Here is a 26036-nt window from a genome sequence, read left to right on the forward strand (position 1 = left end):
TAGTTACTTTGATCTGACTGTAAATGTGGGAAATTAATAATCTATGGGTGGCTATTAAAGATACAACCATGTACAAGATTGTATGAGTGGGAAGGGTAGAGTAAGAAGAGTAGATGGTCCAGGAGCTTGGAGGACCTCTGCATGTAATGGCTACTAAAGAGGTAGAGGGGCTAGATGGTCAGTTGACCATGTAAGTGATTGTTCCAAGAAGGGAGCACACAACAATATCAAATGCCACTGAGAGGTCAGGTAAGATGTGACCTGGAAAAGGTCTATTGGATTTAGCGACATAGTATGAACGGGCTCCTTGGAGTGAGCCCTTTCAGGGAATGGCAAGAGAAGAAATCAGAATGGATTGGAATAACAAGTGAGTGAGAGGTGAGAAAACCGACATTAATTGCTAGGCCAGGAGAGAGAATAATTCGCAGGACCCCAAGCAGAAGCGGACCCCGCCCCCACTGTAATCTGAGAGAAGACAACGGTAGATTATAAATCTTGCTGCTAACCAGTCAGGGAGTTCCAGTGTATTGGTTTTAACTTTCAAGGAAGAAGGAATAACTTCTGCTGAGGGTAAGGAGGAAGATGTCTAGAAGGGGGAGTGGAGTCCCAGTCTAGGGTCCCTCCTGAGGGAGAGGAAGAAGCAGGATCCCCACTGCAGAGGGAGCCCAAAGCAGGGCTCAATCTCACAATCCCGGGATTCTGACACCTTACCTTACCTGACTGAGCCACCCAGGAGCCCCTAGGACCTTTAGATTAATAAAAAGTTTATAAATGGGACAAGGGAGTAAAATATTGAAGATCCTCCAAAGGTAATATTATTGTCTGAGATAGTAAACCGCTGCAGATCTCCTGGTTAATGGAGATAACTTAACTTTTAAAACATATGATGGAAAGTTCAACTGATTATGAATGGTCTGATTTCCTCACTGCCTTCACAGCTCCTTGTTCAGAATCCAGCCCAAAGAGTAATGGCCATTTTCTCCAGAAAGTTACTTCTTCTATAACTGTTGTTCTGTATTCTTTGTCCACTTTCACAGTACCATGCAAATGTTTCCTTGTAATTCAGTTCTAAATTTTATACACATTAACCCTAATATTTCAATGGAGTTTTTTTCTCATCACTAGAATGTATACTCAGTGACAATTAGGACTATGTCTCTCTTCTTCCTATTATGCAGCAATGCTTACCACAGGGCTTGGCACATGATAGGAACTCTACTAACACTTGCTGAATAAATGAATGAATAAATCTGAAAATGTGCTTGGGAAAATCAGTATACATATTGGGTTATTTTTATTTTTAATGGTCATCATGATATAATGGCAAGCCATAGTGTTCTAGAATTTACTGTATGATCACGTAAAAAAATTATGAAAAGAAATGACCTTTCTTTTTTTTTCTGTAACCATGACTTTTATAGCGAAGCCCTCAAGATGAAACCAAAAACAAATGGAATCGTAATACTGAGAAAACACATAAGTCCTTTCTCCTCTCATTCTTGACTCCCTTCTCCCGGGGGACTTTAGCTGCCATGTTGTTCAGAAAATCAAGCGACCTCATGGAGAAGTCCGTGCAATGAGGAACTAAGCCTTCTGGCCACCCACCAGTGAAGGGCAGAAACTCTATGCCAATGGCCACGTGGGTGAACCTTCTGAAGAACAGCACCCTGAGCTCCATTCAAACCCTCAGAAGACTGTCAGCCCGGGCCCACTGTAATATCATTTTTTTTTAAAGATTTTTATTTATTTATTTGACAGAGAGAGATCACAAGTAGACAGAGAGGCAGGCAGAGAGAGAGAGAGGGAAGCAGGATCCCCGCTGAGCAGAGAGCCCGATGTGGGACTCGATCCCAGGACCCTGAGATCATGACCTGAGCCGAAGGCAGCGGCCTAACCCACTGAGCCACCCAGGCGCCCAATGTAATATCATTTTTAAACATGTTGCCTTGAGTCAGTTTTGAGGTCCTGGCTAGAGGCCAGTCAGTCCTTTTCGTGTGTGGCTATGTCTACACCCCAACTACCCCCTTATCTCACACTCCGGAACAATATACACCGCTTTATCACACCAGGGTCAGGTACCAGACTTCCGGGCTCCGATGCCCAGAACCCAGGGAAGTTATTTAAACTGCCCAGTCTTAAACTGGCTAACCCTGTGTCATTCCTCCCTTCCCTCAAAAACACAGTGAAGGCCTTTGCCTAAGTTCTGTCTCCCTCTGCCCTGTGACTCACCCTGGTGCCTTCCCTAAGTGGCCTTGCTTGGCACACTGTGCTCTCCCTAGGGAGCTGGGAGCAACAAAAGTCTCAAACCCTTTCCAGCTCCTCTCTCTTGCTGTGAGCTGGGCCTCACGCTACCTCACTCAATGTAACATGGTTAAAATACAGACATCTTGACTGCGGCCGCTTGAGAAACCCTGGCTAGAACCTTCTCGTTAAACTGTTCCCGGTTGTTAATCCTCAGAAATTGTCTGAGAAAAGAAATGTTTGTTTGTTTTCAGCTGCCAAGTTTTGGGATAATTTGTTATGCAGTAATAGATAGCGATATCCAAGCTAACATTCTTCAAAACTGGCCTGATATTTGGGCTTTAACTCCCTCTCTGTTAAACCAGATTCCGTTTGTCTGAAGGCTAATTTTCTCCAATCTCTCTCTCTCTCTCATATATATGTTCTCCAGAAAGAGGAATGTATCTGGCAAGAGAACTATGTTTCTAATTCAGATAAAATTTTATAAATGATATCTTTGGAAATGATTCACCCATACATGTGCTTCCCAGATTTTTATATAATCAAAACATTTTGCCATAATTTGATTTCACCACAGTTCAATTCAATAAGAGTTAACTGAGTGAAAAGTGGCTGCCTGAATTCTGGCTGGAACAGATGGAAATACAAAAAAAAAAAAAAAGACAATTTTTGGTCTCAAGGACATAATAGTTTAATCAGCTAGTTCTCAAATATTATTGGTAAACTTGATAAAAATACAAATTCTCATACCTCACCAAGATTCTGAGTCCAAAAGGATCTCCAATGGACACAGAAATTGAGGTTTTTAAAAGGTTTCTGAAAGAATTTTGGTACAGATGTAAACCAGATAATTCCACGAAATACTGCTTTATTTTAAGAAGCATACAGAATAGTTTTTTTTAGAAGTTAATTTAATATCAGCAGAAACAAATCTAAAATATGTTTCATTGGAGTTATTTGAAGATAAATCACATTTTCAACCACGCAATGGCAGGACTGCAGATCTGCATTAAAAATCCCGAGTTCTTGTTGGTCCGTCTCTCTCTCACACATTGAACAAAATTATTTTACTTCACTGGGCCTCAGATTCTTTACCTGTAAAATGAGAGAAGTGGATTAGCTGTGTCCTTAAAATACTCTTGGTTTTTAAAATTAGACAAATTCAGAAAGCAAGTTGCTAGACACCAGTGCACTATTTTTGTCACATTATCCTAAGAGATGATATTTTCCATCCGGAATTTTTCTTAATCTTTTTTTTAATACAGTCAGATCTCAGAGATATTGAGGGTTGGGGTCCAGACCCCCAATAAAGCAAATATCTCAGTAAAGTCAATCAAGTGAATTTTGTGATTTCCTAGTGCATATAGAAGTTATGTTTACATCCTACCATAGTCTACTAAGTGTGCAATAACAGGATGTCTAAAAACATGTACACAACTTAATTAAAAAATACTTTGTCATTAGAGAATGCTGTAATCAACTGAGCTTTCAGCAAGTCAAGATCATTTGCTGGTGGAGGGTCCTGCCTTGATGCTCATGGCCGCTGGCCGGTCAGGGAGGTGCTTGAAGTTCGGGATGGCTGTGGCAGTTTCTTCAAATCACCCAGCAAGGAAGTCGGCCCCGTCCATTAACTCGTCCTTTCGTGAACCATTTCTCTGCAGCACACGATGCTGTTTGATCGCACTTTACCCACAGCAGAACTTTTGAAATTGGGGCCGATCCTCTCCAAGCCTGGCTCTGCTATATCAACTAAGTTTAGAGAATTATCCTAAGTCTTTTGTCGTCATTTCACCCATCTTCACAGCGTCTTCATCAAGAGTGGTTTCTATCTCAGGAAACTCCTTTCTTTGTTCATCCATAAGAAGCAACTCCTTGTCCTTTCAAGTTTTGTCGCGAGGTTATAGCAATCCCGTCCCGTGTTCAGGCTCCATTTCTGCTTCTCGATCTCTTGCTGTTCCCGCCCCATCGTCAGTGACTTCCTCCACTGACGTCTTGAACCTCCAATTTGTAAAAAATGCACATTTGTGAAGCACAATAAGCAAAGAGTAATAAAAGGAGGGATGCCTGCGTATAAAACGGAGTGAATCAAGTATCATTCAGATGATTGTTAGAAGAATTAAATGAGACAAATTATGAAAAATTGCTTTTTAACCATAGAGAGCCTTCGCAGAGTACTCCCGGAGCTCTGCACTGACTGCCTGCCTCTTCTCGCTTAAACGTCACAACTGTCCTTTGCAGTTAGTAAATTTCACAACTGTCCTTTGCAGTTAGTAAATTTCCAATCCCATTTCTGCAGATGAGGACGTCTATATTCAGAAAAGTTATATAACTAGCCCAGTGCCTCCGACGTGGACTCCAACCCAGGACCACGTCGCTCAAAAGTCTAGGCCATTATAGGAGAGAATCACTTTCTAGCCTACCTGTCTGCTGATAACAATCACTCGATGTAGCGACCATGAACACCAAATTTCGGATTTCCTCCCAGCCCCTGAATCAGCATTTCCGGCACAAGGAATGACCAAGTGCCTTCAGTGGCTCTTATCATCAAGGTCTCAGGAAAACATGGTTCTGTCCATCTCTGTTTTCAATTTTTTTTTTTTAAAGTTTAAAATGATCACTAACAAGAGAGATGATTTTCGTCTTGCTTTCTGGGGTTGACTGCATCCTCTGATAGAAAGCTCTGACCCAGGGTGACACCTGTGTCAGCGGGATGACCCCGTTCTTTCCTCCTGAGCCTTCTCGATGGCCAGCTGCCAGGAAATGGCTCAGTCTCATCCCCAACAGTCCCTAGATAAATGGCTGAACCACCACACGCGCTGTTTTTGAATTCCCTCATTGTCTATGGGAAACCTCTGGCTAGCTGTGATGGAAAGTCTGGAAACCTGTCAGCAAGAGAGGATCCAGGATTCCTTTCTGCAGTAGTCAGCCAGCTCGCTCCAGGCCTGGCTGGGCTCCAGGGCTTCTAACAGAAGGGATGCAGCTCTCTGAAAAAGTGCAAACGTCCTAGAGATTTCTCCCCACGTTTCGATTTTTATCCATGTTCCCATTTCCTGAATCACTACTAATCTCTCCACTCTCATCAGTTTAAATGTACTTTTGCAAATAAATATATCTCACTAGTGAGATAGAGAATCCTTCAAAGATATTTAAACCCTATGAAGTAATGATTAAAATACAGAAAATAATTGAAGTAATAATTCCTAACTCTTAGGCCTTTTCATTATGACTTTTCTTTGCGTAAGGCTAGGTAAGCTCCATTTGGCTGGTAATTTTTTTTTCCCCCGTAGAGGTTTCCCCCAAACAGTGCCTGGCCCAGTGCATTCTTGATCGCTTAGTGAATATTTATTGAATACATGAAGGAAATAAAGTGTAGCACATTTCTGCTAATGTAAATATTATTATTTGAATATATCATCAATCTTTGATTGTTCCAGACTGAGCAGGGTCATAGCAGTAGATCACTTAAGAGAAAGAATAGTACTTTTCTCTCTCACATTAAAATGAAAGTTGACTTCCTGGGATAGAATTGGTCTAACAAAGATAAAATCAGGAAATTAATTTTCAGGGCATCCAGCTTCTAAATCAAAAGTCCAAGCCTTCCCTTGTATGATCCAAATTCAACTCACATTCTTATTTTATTTGGCCTTCATGGTGTTTTTAAAAAAAAAAAAAAAGTAAGCCACTAAAAAAAAAAATCTCGCTATTTCACATATAAATCCAGATTTCTGGCTTTCTTTGCAAAAATCAGACTATCTGGTTACTTGGGGCTCTGAATTCCACATACATTACCCAGTAGGAAGACAGTGTGGTGCCATGGTTGGTATGTAGGTTGTTTGAAGGATCACGCGCTACATGCTCAGTGTCACCGTTACCACAAGCGTTAGTACGTCAACATCATCTTAATTCAATGTCATGGTCACTATGTACTAACTCTGCACAGGCCTACGGCGGGGGACTTCTGCTATGAATACTATAACGTCTTTCTCCCTCCCTCCTCTACAGCGTTATCCAAGAGAACTTCTGCAACAAAGGAAGTGCTCTAATCTGTGGTATTCAAAATTATAGCTACTAATCACAAGTGTTATTAAATGTCCAAAAGGTAGGCAGTGAAGTAAAGAGACCACATTTTTATTTTATTTCACTTTAATGAATTTTAATTTAAGTAACCGCAACTCTGGACAACACAGCTCTCTAACTTCACTCACATATATACCTTTTATCCTCCATCAAACTGCTCTCAGGATCAGAAACTAATTTATGTTCTATTGTAAGTGGCTGGCAATATTTTAAAAAGGTTCGCTCTCTAAGGGTAATTTGCCAGTTTTGCATGATCAAAATGGCATTTAGAAATATGAATCCCTTGTATCTCCTTCCCCACCCATCATTCTAAGGTAGGATTTCATATTGTGTATTTTTAATAAGCACTTCTAGGTGATTTTTATAACCAGGCAAATTTAATAAATCCTGCCAAAGAAATAATTTTCAAAGAGGGATAAGAAAGAGCAGTCAGCTTGCATTATGCCATTTGTAGACATTTTTGAACAACTTACGCTAACCTCCCACCCTTCTTCCTGCTATCCCAGCCCTACCCCAACCTCTCCCACCTCTACCTCCCACTATCAAATCCACTGCTTTCACTATGCCTCTCGGGGGAAGCATGACCCTCTGATAGGTTAGTTTACAGTGGATTTTTTTTTAATATGAGCCTGCTCTGTTTTCTGATGATGATTGATACCCCAAACCCACAAATGTCAGCCCCCGTAGCAAGGTTCGAGCTACTTAACCCGGAACCTCTTTCCATCACTGTGTGAGTCAGGATGTAACCCTGACCATGCTGTGCAATCATCTTTTCTCTCCTGAGACTTTGAATCTGGAGTTCAAAAAGGATAATTTATTTCTGCCTGGTGGTAGAATGGAGGTGATATAAACTTGTGCAGAGGAATGGCCATATTTAGTCCTACCCCATGACAGGTCTGGTAAAGCTGATCCTCAAAAGCTAAAGAAGGAAGCAGAGGCTCGAAAGCAGAGAGAGGAGTCTCCAGGGCTTAGACAGGTGGAGAGAGAAGCCTTGCTCCTGGTGGCTTTCCAGTGAGGACGTCTACTGGCGCACATGGCAGCTGGATCTGACAAGCTGACAGCTACCAGGGAAGGTTACGGCTGAGATTATACAAGAACAGCCTGTTCCTTCTGCTCACAGCTAACCTCACTATTTTCTGGGCAATCTGTAAAGAATTGCAAGTTGGCCCCTCACAGACCCAAGATGAACCTCTCTGCTACCTTTCATTTCATCAATTTGCTCCCAAAATGTGCAAAACAAGTCCCACTGTTCCCACATTGTCTTAGTTTTTCTCTCTTCCCCATATTATACCTTCTATTTATCTCACTCATGTGTGAATAAACAATTAGCATGTAAAATAATCAAGCCAGCTACAGAATAACTACCTCCCTACAAGTGTCCGGGCTGTTATGCAACACGGACTCTTACCCTCATGAGACCCTGTGCTCCTGTCAGCCTGGGGATGGCTTGGTTACACACCCAAATAAACCCTCAGACACATTGTCTGGGTGTGTGGGCAAGAGAAGAATGAGAATTCTCGTCTTAGAACAGAGACTCTCAAAATTTGGGTGTGTACCTCAGCCACATCTGAAAAGTGCAGCTTACCCGATCATACACCTAGAGATTCTTAATCCATTAGGGCTGGGACAGATTTGAAAAATTGGCATTTTAAACAACACCCTGATCTTTCTGATCTGTAGGGACTCAAGAATTTTCATTTGGAAGCACTGTCCTAGAAGAAACATTTCAGAGAATAAGAAAGGTGCCCAGGGTGTGCACGGACGCACGCGTGTGTGCCCGTGTGCGTGAAGGGATAGGATTGTTTTAACATCAGACGGGCATTTCTCACAACCCTAAAGCCACATCTTCCCTTTATTGTTTGGGGGAACTTACTGACTTACTGCCATTCGTGCCTGGAAATTCAGCCCTGGCTCTTATTTGAGGAGGCATAGCTGGGCTTAGGCGTGTCTTGGGTCGAGCAAAGAGAGACAGACCCAGTACTGGTAAACAGAAAGACATGTATGAACCAACTGGGTGATGGCTGGCTCTGGAACTAATAGCCAAGAGGTGATGGAAAGTCCGGGGTATAATTTAAGACTCGATTTGAACAACTACCAACAATATGAACATACTTTTTAGAGTCAGTGGACCAGGATGAGGTTTCTCAGACTCAGCAGTGTCAACATTCTAGGCAGGATAGTGTTTTATCTGGGGTCAGGGGCAGGCTGTTCTGCCTTTCGTAAGATGTCTAATCGCAACCCTTGCCTTCTCCCCACTGGATGTCCGCAGTCTTTCATCCCCCAGCAGGGACAATCAGAAATTTCTCCAGACATTTTCAGATCTGCCCCCGGTTGAGAACCACTAGTCTATGAGAGGGGGAAGGGAGAGGGGAAACAGCCCCATCTTGTGCTCCCCTTGTAAGTTTCACTTTGCCTAAAATTTTCTTTCATAGTGAAAGCAAAACTGTATGTTATGCAGATGTGGGAGCAAGGAACCCTCCCATTTATGACCCCAGGGTTTTAGTAGACTTCTGGGGAAACTTCTTTCTCCAGAATTTGGCCGTGGTATTTTTAAATTTTTATAAATCCAGTTGCTGTCATACAGACTCTTGCGTAGCCTGATAAACAAACTCAGGGCACACACGGCCACATCTTCATTAGCAACTCTGCAGGCACATTCCCTGTCATTTTGAGATGTTTTGTATTCAAAGCAATTGCAGAAAGAGTATTTCTAGATTCTACTGCCTGCTTTAAATCTGTGGTTTTGTCTTTATTATTGGTGTGGCCTATTACTGCTGGCCAATTGTGCAATAAAATTTGCAGCTTAAGTTTGGTGCCGGTTTCTGTACATCCGCAGCTGCTCTCTCTCCCAACTCTGGGGAAAACACTAGTTCTAACAGTGCTCATGGGTCAATATAATATACATCTGGCCTTGGTAAGTGGTTCAGGAAATCTGCATGTGAGCTCTCACAGCCAAAACCACCTCAAGGAAGAGCTATGCTAAAGAAGAATAACAAAGTCACCCCCTGACTGGAATGCCTGCTTTCGGAGCAAGCCCGTGCATTGGGGATCTGTGTGTGGTCAGCTGCTGAACGCACAGCAATTGCTTCGTGCATATCTTTTCCCCGATTGTTAAGAGTCCTCCAGAATAACAGATCATGGACAAATAAGATTTCCGTCAAGGGACTTTACGTAGTGTTTTGGCTTGTATTACTGCTTCCATTTTATCTTCCTGTAAAGCCATATTGTATTTACCTTATGTTCTAAGGCTCAGGACTTGGAATTTACCTATCTTAAGACATAAAATTCTTGCAGAAATTCTCCTTAAAATGTTGGCCAACTTCCCAGTCTTAGTTTTCATTTGAATTAAGTCACCCCAAGAAAGCTCCAACTACTGATTGTGTGGTAACAAGCTCCTCAGCACAGTTGGAGTAGAAGAGTACCTGATTCTGCTTAGAACTCAGCAACCCACTTTAGACATTTATGACTTTTTCCTCTTCCACCATAAAATGAAGGTGATAATTCATGTTCAACATTCAACACACACTCAAGACAAAGTGCTGGGCTCTGGGTTAGGTGATGAGAAATTAAAAAAAAAAAATGAAAGAGAGACAAAAAAGAAATAGGAAGGGAGGAAAGAAGGAAGGAAGGAAGACAGGCAGGCTCCTGCCTTGGGGAATCTAGTCCAGAAAACATCATCTCTGTTTTAAGTAGGATGACTGAGGATAGGGCTGGAAGACTTTCAAATAAAGAAAACAAATTTTTATAAATTCTTTGAAATCACGAGCAAAAGTTCACATAGATTTAAGAAACTTTTATATAGTGGGAAATTCCTAGAGTGATAGACTGTACTGTTCTCCACTTATATTAAAATAAGATATCGCTCCAGGATTCTGAATTTAGCAATTCAGTTGGCATACATGCCTCTTGCCACACTCATAAAGGCTTTTAATGTGGAATAACGTAACATATAGCTCATCTCTTCTATGGTTGGATGCGTTATTTATAATAACTAACTTTGTACCATCTTCATGTGTGGAAGAAGCAATAATAGGAGCTATCCATTTTTTTGTCCACAGGAAACAAGACGGTATTTATTCTGCATAGTGCCATTTACATATCACCCCTTCTGCCAATGATTTGAATTGTTTAGCAATAGTTCTTATTTATCTCAACACACTCCCAACTGGGAGATGATGCCTGTTCAAAATGAATTAACCTGAAAGCTCATCTGGAAATACTGAGAAGTTAGGTGCATCCTGCTTCAGTGAAGATATGTGGGGTAAAACTGAAAGACCACAATGTCTGTCCCTAATTCATTCATCTACAAAGTGGAAATGATCATACTGATGTGAATAAACCTGAAAAAAAATCGGAGGTAAGTTTAACTATTTGCCTAGTAGATGGTAAAGCTCGTAAGAATTCTCCATGATTCACTTTGCCCTGGCATCATGAGGAACTTTGGATCCACAGAATGAAAGAACCCCCACCATATGTTTTGTTCTGAGAAAGGGTCTGCATATTTACTCACTGTGTTTACTAACACTAATTCCTTGGCAGTTTCCAAAGCTCCTTTATGAAAAAATTACAGGAATCTCTGCATTTGGGCTCCTCTTTCTCCCAACAATCATGAGGCTGGAAGCCACACTGGGTCACATAAGGGACAATCCAGACACTTCTGGAGGAATTTCTGTACTTGGAGTTCAAAGGAGATCCCCTGCTTGAGAATGAACCTCAGTGGCAGAGGGAATGTTCTGTGGGAACCCAACTGTTAAAGGTCCAGCTCATTTCAAACGCAGATGTAGTGCTTACAGAAGGGATTGAGAAACTGCTAAGGACTTGAGGAACTTCGAAGAGAGCGCAGGAGTCAGGTGAAATATTAAGCACAAAACAAATGATCTGAATACTGAATATAGATACAAATCATAGAGTACTGGAATAATTCATTATTACTAGGGAAACCTAAGAGGTATTTACAGAGACATTTAAGCATCTGCGCTGAGACAAGGATGATGAAAGAACTGGGGTTCGCTGGGCAGAGGACACCACAGGGAGAAGAATGAGATAAGCATAGTTACAGGGGGACCAAAACAAAAGCAAGTTTGGCCATTTGGGTGAGGGGTAGGGTTCCGAAGAGGACAAAGTGGAAGAGTAATGAGGTAAAAGCCACATTTCACCTCCAAGATAAGTTACTTGAAATTTCCTCTGCTAGTTATGGTCTACCATTTAGTTCTACCAAGAAGTGATCTAAGCAAGGTTGCTCCTTTCTTAAGCGACGGATCTGTCCATTTTACCAAAATGGAATGGAGTTGGAGGGAAATGAAGCTATGACCAACCCCCAACCGAGGATGGGCTTGTTCATTTGTGAGGTTTGATGTTTCACTGGATTCCAATGATTACGAAATCACTGTGATAGTTGACGTCAGACCCTGTAGGCTCAAGAGGAAGCGGAATTTCAGATTATCTGCGAGAAATTCCAAATGTCCAGTACAATAGGATTCACAGCTGCTCTAGCAAATCCGAACCCTGGAACTGCACACCGGCATCACAGTAACTGAGACACTGTCTCCCGTTTGTGGGTCTTCACCGAATTTCGCTTCTCATTTCTTTAATGAGAAAAAGATTCCTTCCACTTGTTTGTCTCACACCGTTTCAGATTTATACCGCCAGATAAATTATTTCAATCAATAAAACGGATTATCCTTTTTGTTTTCCTCTGATCTTTAGCATCTGAGCTCTGAAGTCATCCCATATTAACCTGGTATATCGATTTTGTCCTTCTAAGTGACAGCCTGTCTTTCCTTCTGTCCTCACCCGCTGCTCGTCCTAAGGGTAAGTCCTGACATCCCACAGCGTTACCCCGCCTGTTCCCGCTTCTCCCGGTACTTGTATCACGCCCAGAAACTCTCTCCGCCCCCCCGCCGCCCCAGCCCACCCGTCCGCCCTCCGATGACCAAAGGATAAATATCTGCAGGACCCAGGCAGCAGGGGGAGGTCTTCAGACAACTGCGCTTCTAAACGTCCCCCTCCCCACTGCAGCCAGAACTCGCGCTGCTCGAGACACCCACAGACTCGCTTTGGGACCCGGGGATGGGGCGTTTGGCGCGTCCCTGGCCCCGCCCTCCCTCCCGGCTTCCTGAATCGCAGTCTCTGTTCTCCCTACAGCCCCCCGGGCCTAAGGCCCCGCCCACACCTCGTTCCCGCTCCGCCTTCGCCTCGCGTCACGGTCTCTCGCGCTCCCAGGTCCCGAGGCCCCGCCCCTGACCCCGCCTCCGTCCTGCTCCCGCCCCGCCCATTCGTGGCCTCCCCACCCACCCCCTCCCGGGCCTGAGGCCCCGCCCCGGCCCCGCCCCCGTCTCGTTCCCGCCCCGCCCCCGGCCCGCATCGCTGTCTCTCGCCCTCCCCAGGCCGCACGGCCGGAGCTGGCACGGAGGAGCGGCGGCCGCGGCGGCATCGCGGCAGCGTCGCGGCCTGGGGACTCCAGCGCTCCGCTGGACTCAGCGCCCGAGAAAGCGCCCATCGCGCGCGGATCTGCCTTCCGCGGTGCGGGGCTGCCTGGAGCGTCCCGCGATCCCCCAGGGCGGGCGTGTCCTCGCGGCGCGGGGCGGGGGACAAGCGTGGGGCCGCAGCCTGTTGGAGCGCGGGGGGTGCCGTGCTCGGGGCGCGGGGAGCCTTGCGGGGGGCGGCGCGGCCAGGCTTCCTGTGCGGAGCAGTTTTCTGCAACTCTGCACCTCCTCCTCCTGGGCCCAGCGCAGCCGGGAGACCCTGTCCACATCTGCGGAAGGTAAGCGGACTTGGCCATTTAGGGGTCGTTGTCCCCAAACCACAGCCAGAGGTCGAGGCTGGGGAGCGAAGGCCGGGGGCGGCACGTTCGTAGGTTCGAGGAGGCGAACGAAAAAAAATGCAACAGGCGGGGCGGTTCAGGAAACTCCAGCGTTGATGTTTCCTACGGAGAGGAGACTTGTCCAGGACCGAAACTTGGTTAGTTCTTCAAAACCGAAGACGGGCAAGGCGACGCTGCACCTTAGTCTGGGTCTGAGCTCCCTCTGGTGGCCTCTTGTGAGGATGGAAGCCGAGGCCGCAGGTGAGGTCGGAGCGCCGCTTGCTTGCTCCCACGCGTGGCCATCATTTCCCCTTTGAGAAACGTGACTGGTCGCGGTAGTTTCCCATACAAGGTGCCTTTTGATCCCATAAAGCGAATCCCTTAACCGGAATCAGAAAAGGTCTTTTCAACCTCTGCTCTTTGTCCCTGATTTCTTTGCGACCAAATCAACAAGAATGATAGCAGGAATCTCATCTTTGTTTAACCGCCCTTGAATAAAAACACGTTAAAGGAGTAAAGCAAGCCACAGTTAAAATAAATGCTGCAGGAAAGTTGCATTTGTAGCTACTTGTCATCTGCCACCATTCATTGTTATCCTAATCTGTCCATTTAAAAGTGTAAGAAAAAAAAAAAGGATCACTTGAGGTAACTTAGATTGTATTCAATTACAGATTTTCTTGTGATTCTAAAATTTCTGTCAAGAGATTGTAGAACATGTAAGTCATCAGTTCATGTCCACTCCCAGCATATCCGTAGCCTCAGAGAATTTCTTTTTGTTTTTCCTCCAGAAAGGAGTGTCATGAAAAAGGAACAGAAAAGAACCATCCCTCTTGGTGAATTGGGAGTTTTCTCTCCCAGTTGGTGGCTACTTCATGATTGGAAAAGAAGTACCTAGGTGGCTGAAGAGATTAGATTTTTATAGTTGTACAGATGAAGCTGATAAAAGAAGACATGAAAATGCTTTCTCTGGGTCGTAATGGGTGATGAGTAAGTAAACCTGAACAAGACAGATTTGGAATGAGGGTAGAAATTTTGATTTTTTAAAGACAAGTAGGACTTCGTAACACTTGTTGAGGATGTTCTTTTCCCAAAAATGGAAGAAGAAAAAATTTTCAAAGCAAAAGTGTAAAAAGTGGAAGGAGATAACAACCAAGTCGACTTCAAGAATTTCAGTACATCATCAGCTCCTTTGGGCAAACGGGCACAAGCATCGTACATGTGGGTGATTTTATCACTAGAGATGGTTTCCTACCCTAGGAACGACTTTTTAATTCGGATTCTGGAGTGTTTACTCTTTTTCTTTCTTTCTTTCTTTCTTTTTTTTTTTTTTTTTACACTGTGTGTTTTGACTCTTCATGTTAGATAGATTTGTGTAAATGAAGTAAATCCTGAATTTATAGTATGTTTGACTATACCACTGTTTGCTATGTGATACAGAAACATACAGGTTTTAACATTCCTTGAAGTTTTATTGGAAGCAGATCTGTGTCAGGGACACAGACAGTATAAGTTTTGTCTTTTTGGCAACCCAGCTTGCTTTGAATGAACCGAGTGTCAGCTGGATTTCACAGTATACATGATTTATAGTCTTTGTGTTATCAAGGCCTTAAATGTATGTTTTATTCCAGGCAGAGGGAAATACATTGAGCACTGTTTTTGACATGTCTGCCTAAGGAAAGAACTCCCCGATGGATCATGGCGTTAATGTTTACAGGACATTTCTTATTTTTAGCATTAGTGATGTTTGCTTTCTCTACTTTTGAGGAATCTGTGAGCAATTACTCTGACTGGGCAGTTTTCACAGATGATATAGATCAGTTTAAGACACAGAAAGTGCAAGATTTCGAACCCCATCAAAAGCTGAAAAAAAGTGTGCTTCATCCAAGTTTGTATTTCGATGCTGGAGAAATCCGGGCAATGAGACAGAAGTCCCGTACCAGCCATTTGCATCTCTTTAGAGCTATCAGAAGTGCAGTCACAGTTATGCTGTCCAACCCCACATACTACCTACCTCCACCCAAGCATGCTGATTTTGCTTCCAAGTGGAATGAGATTTATGGTAACAATCTGCCTCCTTTAGCATTGTACTGTTTGTTATGTCCAGAAGACAAAGTTGCCTTTGAGTTTGTCTTGGAATATATGGACAGGATGGTTGGCTACAAAGACTGGCTAGTTGAAAATGCACCAGGGGACGAGGTTCCCGTTGGCCATTCCTTAACAGGTTTTGCCACTGCCTTTGACTTTTTGTATAACCTACTGGATGATCATCGAAGACAAAAATACCTGGAAAAAATATGGGCCGTTACAGAGGAAATGTATGAGTATTCCAAGGTCCGTTCATGGGGCAAACAACTTCTCCATAATCACCAGGCTACTAACATGATAGCGTTACTCACCGGGGCTTTGGTAACTGGGGTAGATAAAGGATCTAAAGCAAATATATGGAAACAGGTTGTAGTAGATGTGATGGAAAAGACGATGTTTCTGTTGAATCACATTGTCGATGGTTCTTTGGATGAAGGTGTGGCCTATGGAAGCTACACGGCTAAATCAGTCACACAGTATGTTTTTTTAGCCCAGCGTCATTTCAACATCAACAACTTGGATAATAACTGGTTAAGAATGCACTTTTGGTTCTATTATGCCACCCTTTTACCAGGCTTCCAAAGAACTGTGGGTATAGCAGATTCTAATTATAATTGGTTTTATGGTCCAGAGAGCCAGTTAGTGTTTTTGGATAAGTTTATCTTGAAGAATGGAGCTGGGAATTGGTTAGCTCAGCAAATTAGAAGGCACCGACCTAAAGATGGACCAATGGTCCCCTCCACTGCCCAGAGGTGGAGTACTCTTCACACCGAGTTCATCTGGTATGATCCCCAGCTCACCCCACAGCCTCCTGCTGAATATGGTACTGCAAAAATGCACACATTCCCTAACTGGGGTGTTGTCACCTATGGGGCTGGGTTGCCAAATACACAGACCAATACGTTTGTGTCTTTTAAATCTGGGAAGCTAGGGGGGCGAGCCGTGTATGACATAGTTCACTTTCAGCCATACTCCTGGATTGATGGGTGGAGAAGCTTTAACCCAGGACACGAACATCCAGATCAGAACTCATTTACTTTCGCCCCCAACGGGCAAGTATTTGTTTCTGAAGCTCTCTATGGACCCAAACTGAGCCACCTTAACAACGTACTGGTGTTTGCTCCGTCCCCCACAAGCCAGTGTAATAAGCCCTGGGAAGGTCAGCTGGGAGAATGTGCACAGTGGCTTAAGTGGACCGGTGAGGAGGCTGGTGATGCGGCAGGAGAGATCATTACTGCCTCTCAACATGGAGAAATGATATTTGTGAGTGGGGAAGCAGTGTCTGCTTACTCTTCAGCAATGAAGCTGAAAAGTGTGTATCGTGCTTTGCTCCTCTTAAATTCTCAGACTTTGCTAGTTGTCGATCACGTTGAGAGGCAAGACAGTTCCCCAATAAAATCTGTCAGTGCCTTCTTTCATAATCTGGACATTGATTTTAAGTACATCCCGTATAGGTTTCTGAACAGGTACAATGGCGCCATGATGGATGTGTGGGACGCACACTACAGAATGTTCTGGTTTGATCATCGTGGCAGCAGTCCCACTGCTAGCATCCAGGAAGCCGAGCAAGCTGCTGAATTTAAGAAACGGTGGACTCAGTTCGTTAATGTCACATTTCAGATGGAATCCGCAATCACAAGGATTGCATATGTCTTTTATGGACCATATGTCAATGTTTCCAGCTGCAGATTTATTGATAATTCCAATTCTGGACTTCAGATTTCTCTCAATGTCAATAATACTGAGCACGTTGTGTCCATTGTAACTGACTACCATAACTTGAAGACGAGATTCGATTACCTGGGTTTTGGTGGCTTTGCCAATGTGGCTGATCAGGGCCAAATAACCCGATTTGGTTTGGGCACTCAAGCAATAGCAAAGCCCGTAAGACAGGATAGGGCTATTTTCCCCTTTGGATTTAAATTTAATATAGCAGTTGGGTTGATTTTGTGCATTAGCTTGGTGATTTTGACCTTTCAATGGCGGTTTTACCTTTCTTTTAGAAAGCTAATGCGGTGGATCTTAATCCTTGTCATTGCCTTGTGGTTTATTGAGCTGCTGGACGTGTGGAGCACTTGCACTCAGCCCCTTTGTGCAAAGTGGGCAAGGACGGAGGCCGAGGCAAGCTCGAAGTCTTCGTCTTCCCAGGGGCACCGCCTCGATCTTCCTGACGTTGTCATTACCTCACTTCCTGGTTCAGGAGCTGAAATTCTCAAGCAACTTTTTTTCAACAGTAGTGATTTTCTCTACATCAGAGTTCCTACAACCTACATTGAAATTCCTAAAACTGAATTTGAAATTGACTCATTTGTAGATGCCTGTGAATGGAAGGCATCAGATATCCACAGTGTGCATTTCCGTTTACTCCGAGGCTGGTTGCAGTCCTTAGTTCAAGACACAAAACTGCATTTACAAAATATCCATCTGCATGAACCCAGTAGGGGTAAACTGGCCCAATATTTTACAGCAAATAAGGACAAAAAAAGAAAATTGAAAAGGAGAGAATCTTTGCCGGAACAAAGAAGTAGAATGAAAGGCACCTTTGATAGAGATGCTGAATATATTAGGGCTTTGAGGAGACACCTGGTCTATTACCCAAGCGCACGTCCTGTGCTCAGCTTAAGCAGCGGGAGCTGGACCTTAAAGCTTCGTTTTTTTCAAGAAGTTTTAGGAGCTTCTATGAGGGCATTGTACATAGTAAGGGACCCGCGGGCATGGATTTATTCAATGCTGTACAGTAGTAAACCAAGTCTCTACTCTTTGAAAAATGTACCAGAGCACTTAGCTAAATTGTTTAAAATAGAGGGAGGTAAAGGCAAATGCAACTTAAATTCAGGCTATGCTTTCGAGTATGAATCGTTGAGGAGAGAATTATCAAAACCCAAGTCAGATGCAGTCTCCCTGTTGTCCCATTTGTGGCTGGCAAACACAGCCGCAGCCCTGAGAATAAATACAGATTTGCTGCCCACCAGCTACCAGCTGATCAAGTTTGAAGATATCGTACATTTTCCTCAGAAAACCACTGAAAGGATTTTTGCCTTTCTTGGAATACCTTTGTCTCCTGCTAGTTTAAACCAAATATTATTCGCCACCTCCACAAACCTTTTCTATCTTCCCTATGAAGGGGAAATATCACCAACTAATACTAATGTTTGGAAACAAAACTTGCCTAGAGATGAAATTAAGCTGATTGAGAACATCTGCTGGACACTGATGGAGCGTCTAGGATACCCAAAGTTTATGGACTAAATGCTGCAGGTCAGCAGAAATTTGCACTAATCCTTTGCAGCCCGGTTTGTGGATGTGAAGAGTTTGTTTATTCTTGTACTTTGTGTGTGTGTGCGCGTGCGCAAACGTGTTCAGTTTGTTACTTGCACAGAGATTATTTTAAAACTAGGCACCGTATTTGGCCTAGGAGGATTTATTTTTATGTCACTACTTTCCTTGCCTTTGTTTCTGAATTTTTTTTTTTTTTTTTTTTCTGCTGAAATGTTCCTGCTAGAGGCATGGATGAGGTTATATGATGGCGGTCAGGGGAGGTAAGAAGATTTTACAGGTCTTTGTCCAGCCATCTCCCTCATCTGTAACTGTGCTGATCTATCGTGGAACCTCAAATACTGCTAAAGGCCTTTCAATTGCTGCTTTGCCCAAGCATCTCTTGCTTTCAAGATGGACTACAAAAGTTCCTTATCTTTTTTAAAAGATCTTCTAACACATTTATCTTGCACAAAAAAAAAAAAAAAAAAAAAAAATGTTTTTTTTCCTGTGTATAGTGTTCAGTGATATCACTGGGGAAATGGTGAGAGCTCCTATCAGAACTATAGAATTCCTTCTGGGAAATACAGATAAAAATACAGAATGAACATTTTTTTCAGGTCCAAAACAGTGATCTGAAAAGCCTCAAGTTTTTTACTTAGAAATAATAAGGAGTCAGTCTTTGAACAGTCTGGGTGCCAAGAGCTGGTAGAGTATTTTCAACTTGCTTGTCTGTTTAAAACTCTTCTCTTTCTTGCCTCCTTGAAGCTACAGCTGGTCCCATCCCACCACTCACACCCTGTCCTTTCCATCACTGTCATGCAAAACAATCCATTATTACGAATGGTTGAAGTCCCCACATTTGTGGGAACTTTTTTTTTTTCCCTGACGATTAATTTTGCATTAAAGCCTGACACTTAGAATCCGATTTCTTTTTGTGGAATTACCACTGTATGACTCAGAGAGAGCAACGCTGCTGCCGCCAGTGTTTTTTTAGACTGGAAACAGAATTGGAATACTGCCCGACTTACCCTGCATCCCTTTGAATGAGTTTACAGACCACTAGTGTCTGCAAAAGTTAACGGCAAATGTGGGAGATGATGTCAGAGGCATCTGTTTCCTTTACCGTCCGCATCTTATCATAAATGTAGTCGTCATGAAATGTGCTTCATTTTATTTTGGTAGGCTCTGAAATCAAAATGTCCTGCCATTAGAAGCCAGTGGAGTAATTAGAACGCATTGGATGAAAACCATGAGGCAATGTCGAGACCTGATGAAAATCTCTGTAGAGATTGCAGTCTTCCTGACATTTCAAACTGTAGTTTCCCCAAGCTCTCCAACACGTGGGAGTCTCATTCTGACCGAGATAAAGGCGGTTCTTTCTCGGTAGTTTGTTATTATGTCAAAATGTGTCTCCAGAGTGATAAAGCTGTGGCTACGTTACGTTCCAGCGACACCTAACTTGGCTGTCATTTTTCTTCTGTGCTAGTGTGAATGCAGACTTCTCCTCCTCCCCTAGATCTGCTTCCTTCCCACCACTCTCCCTGCCTTGTCTCTGCAATGTCAAAATGAATGAAATCCTGTTGTATTAATATAGGTTGAGAGGACAGCTGGAGAGTGGATTCTACACAGGTATTCTCAAGGAAGGTTATTCTAACCTATCTCAGGGTTATCAACAAGCAGGTAAAATTGCTACATGGATGGTAACACTCTTTCCATTATTGGTCATAGTCTCAGCATTTGCTTTTAATGCCCACGACGTGTGATCTCAAATCAGATCAAATAGAAAGGCTTTGAGTTGGCAGTAATAGCAGGTCTGATGAAGGTAGGAATTGCACAGGTGTGCAGAACCTGTGCCACTGCCTTTTAATATTGCAGGAACACCCACCAACCCCCCCCCCCACCTGCCCTGGGGAAGGAGAGAACCCGGTGGAGTATGTGGAAGGGTTGGAGGAGAGGTGGAGGAAACGAAGAAGACTATTCGTGTGAATGAGCGTGGGAACGTTTACTGAGAGCTAAAGGAAGGGGCATATTTATCAAAGTGATCTTCACAGGGAGTCCTAACTTTCAGCCTCACATGGCAATGCCAACATGAAGTCCCCTGGCACTGTACTCACCCACCCCCACCCCAAAGGAAAGTCTGCTGCAAGAGACCCCTATTTGCAGATTCCCCCGTTGAGGAAACATTATGAGTGAGGGATGACCCAGCCGTTGGATCTGTACACAGATGTTCATGCTTGGGACCCTTTGCTTTATCATCATTTCCTGAGGTGACTTAACTCCCAGACCATCCGGGTCCTCTGTCCTTCGACTGTCCGCTTCAGAAAAATTGAAATAGCCTCCACACTTAATATTCTTCTTACCATCTTTAAGGGGATGATTGTCACTATGTGACACTTCTAAAGGAAACACCTGTCCTCTCTAAAATTAACTGCTTTATTAACTTCCTCAAGCCTAGGCCTAATTGGGATTAAAAACTGTTATTAAAATAATAGAATTTAAGTCTTGAAATTAAAAAAAAAAAGGTTTTGCTGACAGGAGTAACAGATGCAGTGGTAATAATATGGTTCTCAGTAGTTTGAAAGAATGCAAATTACTCACTTAGGATGAGAGAATAAGGCCATATCCAGAATTGGGTTGATGGTCCTGAAATATTGGAGAGGCTAGGAAGTGGGAAACTCTCTTCAGGAAAAGCAAGATGAATTTATGAGTATGCTTAAATTTAATTGATAGAAACCTAGAGAGGCACAAGTTTTAAGCAAATGACAAGAAAATGTACATATTAGGCAAGGTCTTAAAAAAAAAATACTAGATCTAGACCCCAAATATTAGTCCTCTGATTGACTGTCTTTTTAAGCCAATAGAGAAGAATGAGTAAATGCCTGATAAGAATGGGATGTTAAACTCCCAGGCAACGGCAGAAGACTCATCACAAAATCTTCAGTCCCGTTCCACCCACACGAGTGCATCTTAAAAATTTTCCTTTTGTGGCAGTGTTACCCCTCTGCCACTTACTTTTGATTAACATTATCAGCACTTTTGGGTGTATCCTTAAAGATCCAGCCAATCTTGCTATGTAAAGGATATCCAGTTATCTGTGAGTAGACATTAGCAATGGTTTTAAAATCACTGCGTTTGATTGGCTTGATTAGCTGATGATAATTAGATAACAATCCACTGATTAATTTAGGAAAAATGTAAATAGAAGGCAATACATAAATACCATTTCCAGAGGCAAAGATGCCTAATATAGGATATGTCAAGGAATTTAATATGTGGGCTATTTACAGCTTATTTAAGTGTTAGCTAAAGCATGTCTAATATATATAAAAATGTCTGCTAAGGCAGTTTCTTCCATTATCTGACTAGTGTCATTATTCCCTTCATGTTGGCAGAAAAATTCAAGAACTAAATGACTGAATATTCTAAGAACTAAATGACTGAATTCTTGCACAAATGGTGATAGGAACTTCAAACAATACCTTCTGACATTCTCTAACTTGTAGATGTTTGAGCTATAATTTACATGAGCTTGTGTTATATTTAGTCCACATAATGTATACGTATTAATTCTGTTTCCAAAGATCGGTTCAGCTAAGGCTTCCAAACCGGAGAGCGTTTCGTTTTCGTTTTTGTTTTTCTTCCACACTTACTCCGTTCTTCAGTGAAGAAAAGATAGAGTGAGAATCATAAACTAGATTATTGCAACTGTATGTATAACAAGACTCCACTATTAATAAATAAAAAGCTAAAAGCAACTTGGCTATGGTTGGGATAATTTTGTAATAGCTCTTTTCAGATCTCTGGGCAACCCTGAGGATTTTATGTGCAGCGGAGAAGGCAGGGACTTGAAATGGGGTGGGGGGGGTGCACACTGAATACTGACATTCAGCCTCAGAACTTCAGCCACAAAACTTGATTCGTTAAGTGATGAGCTACCCTCTTTCCCCCTAACTTAATCCCAGTTCTGTCTCTGACTTGGACTCATTTCAGTCTTCTGCGTACATCATCCCACTTACTAAATGGCAAGAGCTTCCCTGTACTATGCACCTGTGCTTGACGTCTGCCCCTTCTGCCATTGTAAGACCTTCATGCTGCGTGATGTGTTGCTCATGAGGAAGGTTACTTGAGACATTCTCAGTTTGGTGCATGGGACTGGCACAATGAAGGCTTGCTTCATTTTTTTTTTTTTTTTTTAAAGAGAAGGATCTATAGAGAATTAGTCTCCATGTGCTGCACATTGAACCATAAGGTTTTTCTATGGCTCGTTACAATCCTCACAACTCTATACAGTACTTATTTTACCAATAAATTTGAAACCCCTATTACCGCTATAGGAAATACATTTTTGTAAGGGAATTTTTAGTGCATTTACAATTCATCAGTTCATTTATTCACTATACTTTTGGGGTATCTACTGTTGAGATACTAGTGTGAGGGAAGAACAGAAAAACCAGTTGGCTGACCCTGCTGTGTGAGGAATTAACAGTCTTCCCAGACTTCAAAGCTAATAGGAATTCATCGAGAAGCAGAGAAGGGGGGGCATACCAGTCAGTGATTACCAACCAAGGAGGGACACCAAAAACTGTTGTCTTTCGCAGTAGACCTGGTTTGTTTATTTCTGAAATGGTGGTTGTGAAGGAAGAGAGTCATTTATTGAGTTAGAGGAAGTTATGCTTGGTAAACTTGGATGGAGATCACCACCTATTTTTTTCTTGATTAGGTTTTGGCTCTTGTTGTCATAGGACATCCCATTAATGAGTAGCTTTTCCAAAAGAGCACTGCAAATAGAACAACACCAACATTCCCACTCACTCAGCTGCCCCAACACTACTCACAACAAAGAAATCTGGTTGTAGTTGAGTATCAAGAAATGCTCTGAAGAGAAAAGAATCCATGAGTACGGTCTGACTTGTGTGTTTACAGGTCATTGCTAGTAATGACAGAAAGAGAACACATGTCTTACATCCAGAGTCCAGCTGGCCAATAGCATCTTTTCCTGTCCCTCCTCTCTGAGTGCTTCCAGGTCCGTGGTGTCAGGCACAGAGAGCAATACTGGGAATGCAGGAGGGAACAGAATCTATGGAGATGACAGTCTGGAGGGGACTAGAAAGAAACACATTTTGCATTTCATAGTGTTTCTAGCTCATAGGAGTCTACACCAAATGGAAGTGCCCACTCGTGTCACATCTGTGACTAACAAACAGATATATTCAAGTAGATTTCATTTTAGGGGAAAAAAATCTGGTCTTTTCCTCTACCAAGTAAATAATACCAGCAGGAAGGGAGGGAAAGAGAAAAAAGGAAAGAAGGAAGAGAGGGAGGAAGGGAGGGAGGGAGGAATGGACTTAGGACACAGAAAGAAATGTGCACAAGGAGAATCACTCATAACAATTGTGTTAATTATTGCATGAACTATTTAAAAATCTCTTTGAAACCTTACTGTAGTTAAAACGAGAAAAAATTACAATTTGAGCAAATGTTTTTCCTAATACACTGCGATTGCTGTTTCTGTTTTATTTCTTTATACTATTTTTGTATTGCACTCTCTCAAGACCAAACGTAATTTTTCTTTGCAGTGTATTAACACTGATGTTGAGTTTTACTTACATGTCTCAGGTTTTCAAATGTCTGAGATAGGTGATGTTTTCCCTCTCTATGTTATCTTCCTCTCTATTTTGAATGTATACATTGTTCTTAATGGTTTAAGGAAGCAAACTTTCTTTTACACACATGATATCTGTGGTGCTTTCATTCTTTTTTTTTTTCTTTTTTTTGGAGACCAATTTAGCTCCCAGTCACTGTACTTTTCTCATTTAGAACATTAGCAATATCCCTGCATTAAAATCTAGCACCCCTTTATGCACGATGCATAACACACTTCTTATTTATTGCATGATGCAAATAAGGCTCTAAAACCTTATTGTACTACAGTGAAAGAATATTCTCCAGTTTTTCTGGTATTTATTTATTGTTTTAATTATGTATTCATATATTCCTTCACTTCGTTCCAAAAGACTGATTTTATTGTAGATTTGCTTAAAGTACATGAGATTTAAAAATATGGTTATTTTAAGTATATTAAGTCTTTTGATTTGATACCTTAATGTCATAACTTCACAAAACTTTGAAGGGGGGATTTATTTATGTGTAAAAGAACACAGTGATACAACCAAGAAGTAATGAAATTGCTTTCATAAGGTACCCATAAAAAGATAAATACATACAAAGAATGCAGTAAAAGGTAGTTTTACTTTTCATTATCAGATGTTAACCTGAGCCCTATGGCTAATTTAGTGCTAACAGTGAACAGTATGTTTACAGTGAGCTTATGAGCACCAACAAACTCATGGTTATTTGTCCAGATTTACCAAAATAAACTGAATTGCACACACATTCATTCATGACTTTGTCTTCTATCCAACACTAACTATAAAACTTAAAAATATCCCATTGTTGAACACATGAATAGAAAGGAACATGCTTGTATACACACATAACTTGGCAGAATTCCATTACCATAGAAGGCATAAGGTTTTTTCTGAATAACTAATGGACAACCCCTGGGCGTCTCCCACAGACCTTGTTTGTACCTTCCCACATTTCCTTGCTTAATTTGAAGAGGGCCATTTCTGTTAAAATGTTATATTTATATAACACACATATATATATATATATATATATATATATATTTGGAAGTGGGAAAAAAAACAAATACAAAGCCCTAGGTCAGTAAATACTGACCAGGTGTGAGGTTTTGGGCAACTTTTTAAATTTTAAATCTCCATTTACTCTGTCAAACTTTCCTAGAGTTGATGCATGGATTAAATAAAATCACATGTCAAAAATGGTGGAACAGTACTTGTTTCCTCTTTGTGATCACCTAAAATTCTCTGGTCTTTTGTATTTTGCTTTAGCATTTAAAGTAGCATCCGTTTTAGTGTAGTATTTAATATATCAATTGAGTTGCACAAACATGTAAAATCCCAATCATACATTTAATACATTAATTGGAAACAGTGTTTTCTTTACGTTCACATTTCAAGAAAAAAATTTTGTTGCAGTTTTCACTTACTTCAGCTTCCATGTCTTTGTCATTTCCAGAGCCATGCCCCCCACTTTCCCGAGCATATCATATTTGGAGTTTCATTGAGATCGAGACCATTTTTAATTTAGGTATGATGCAGTGGAAACTGTGTTCCATATTACAAGTGCCTTTTATATAACTTCAAGCATAACCTTCTGCCTATACCTTCATTCAATAGATACATAATTGTGATCTACATTGTAATCATTATATTTTTTCTTTTTTATTTTCCCCACTTATTTATTATGAAATGAGCATGAAAGCTGAGGTGTTTAAGAGTATATGTGAACATTCCATTTACTCCATGAACTATGATGACATAGGGAGAAACCAATTGGAGGTAGCATATCCAAATTACATATATAATGATTGTTCACCTTAATACCATACTTAACAAAGATTGCATCAATATACAATTATCTGATCTCTGTAGAATATTTTTCTGTTAAATCACATGTGATTTAACACACATTCTTGGGTCAAGGTAAA

At 41.9% G+C, this 26036-nt stretch overlaps 1 protein-coding gene across 1 annotated transcript; it reads left to right on the forward strand.

The window, feature by feature from the left end:
* The first annotated feature begins 14791 nt into the window (after positions 1-14791).
* Positions 14792-18454, forward strand: LOC111154301 (dermatan sulfate epimerase-like). The gene has a single exon (XM_022513809.1). It carries the CDS (start codon positions 14816-14818, stop codon positions 18452-18454), a length of 3639 nt encoding a protein of 1212 aa, XP_022369517.1. The 5' UTR covers positions 14792-14815.
* Positions 18455-26036: the final 7582 nt, after the last annotated feature.

Source organism: Enhydra lutris, unplaced genomic scaffold (assembly GCF_002288905.1).
Source record: "Enhydra lutris kenyoni isolate GAN:26980312 unplaced genomic scaffold, ASM228890v2 scaffoldscaffold36, whole genome shotgun sequence".
In the NCBI taxonomy this organism is placed as follows: domain Eukaryota; kingdom Metazoa; phylum Chordata; class Mammalia; order Carnivora; family Mustelidae; genus Enhydra; species Enhydra lutris.

Bases quoted from the DNA above. Each gene is read 5' to 3' on its own strand.
- LOC111154301 (XM_022513809.1), top strand. From the start codon at position 14,816: ATGGCGTTAATGTTTACAGGACATTTCTTATTTTTAGCATTAGTGATG.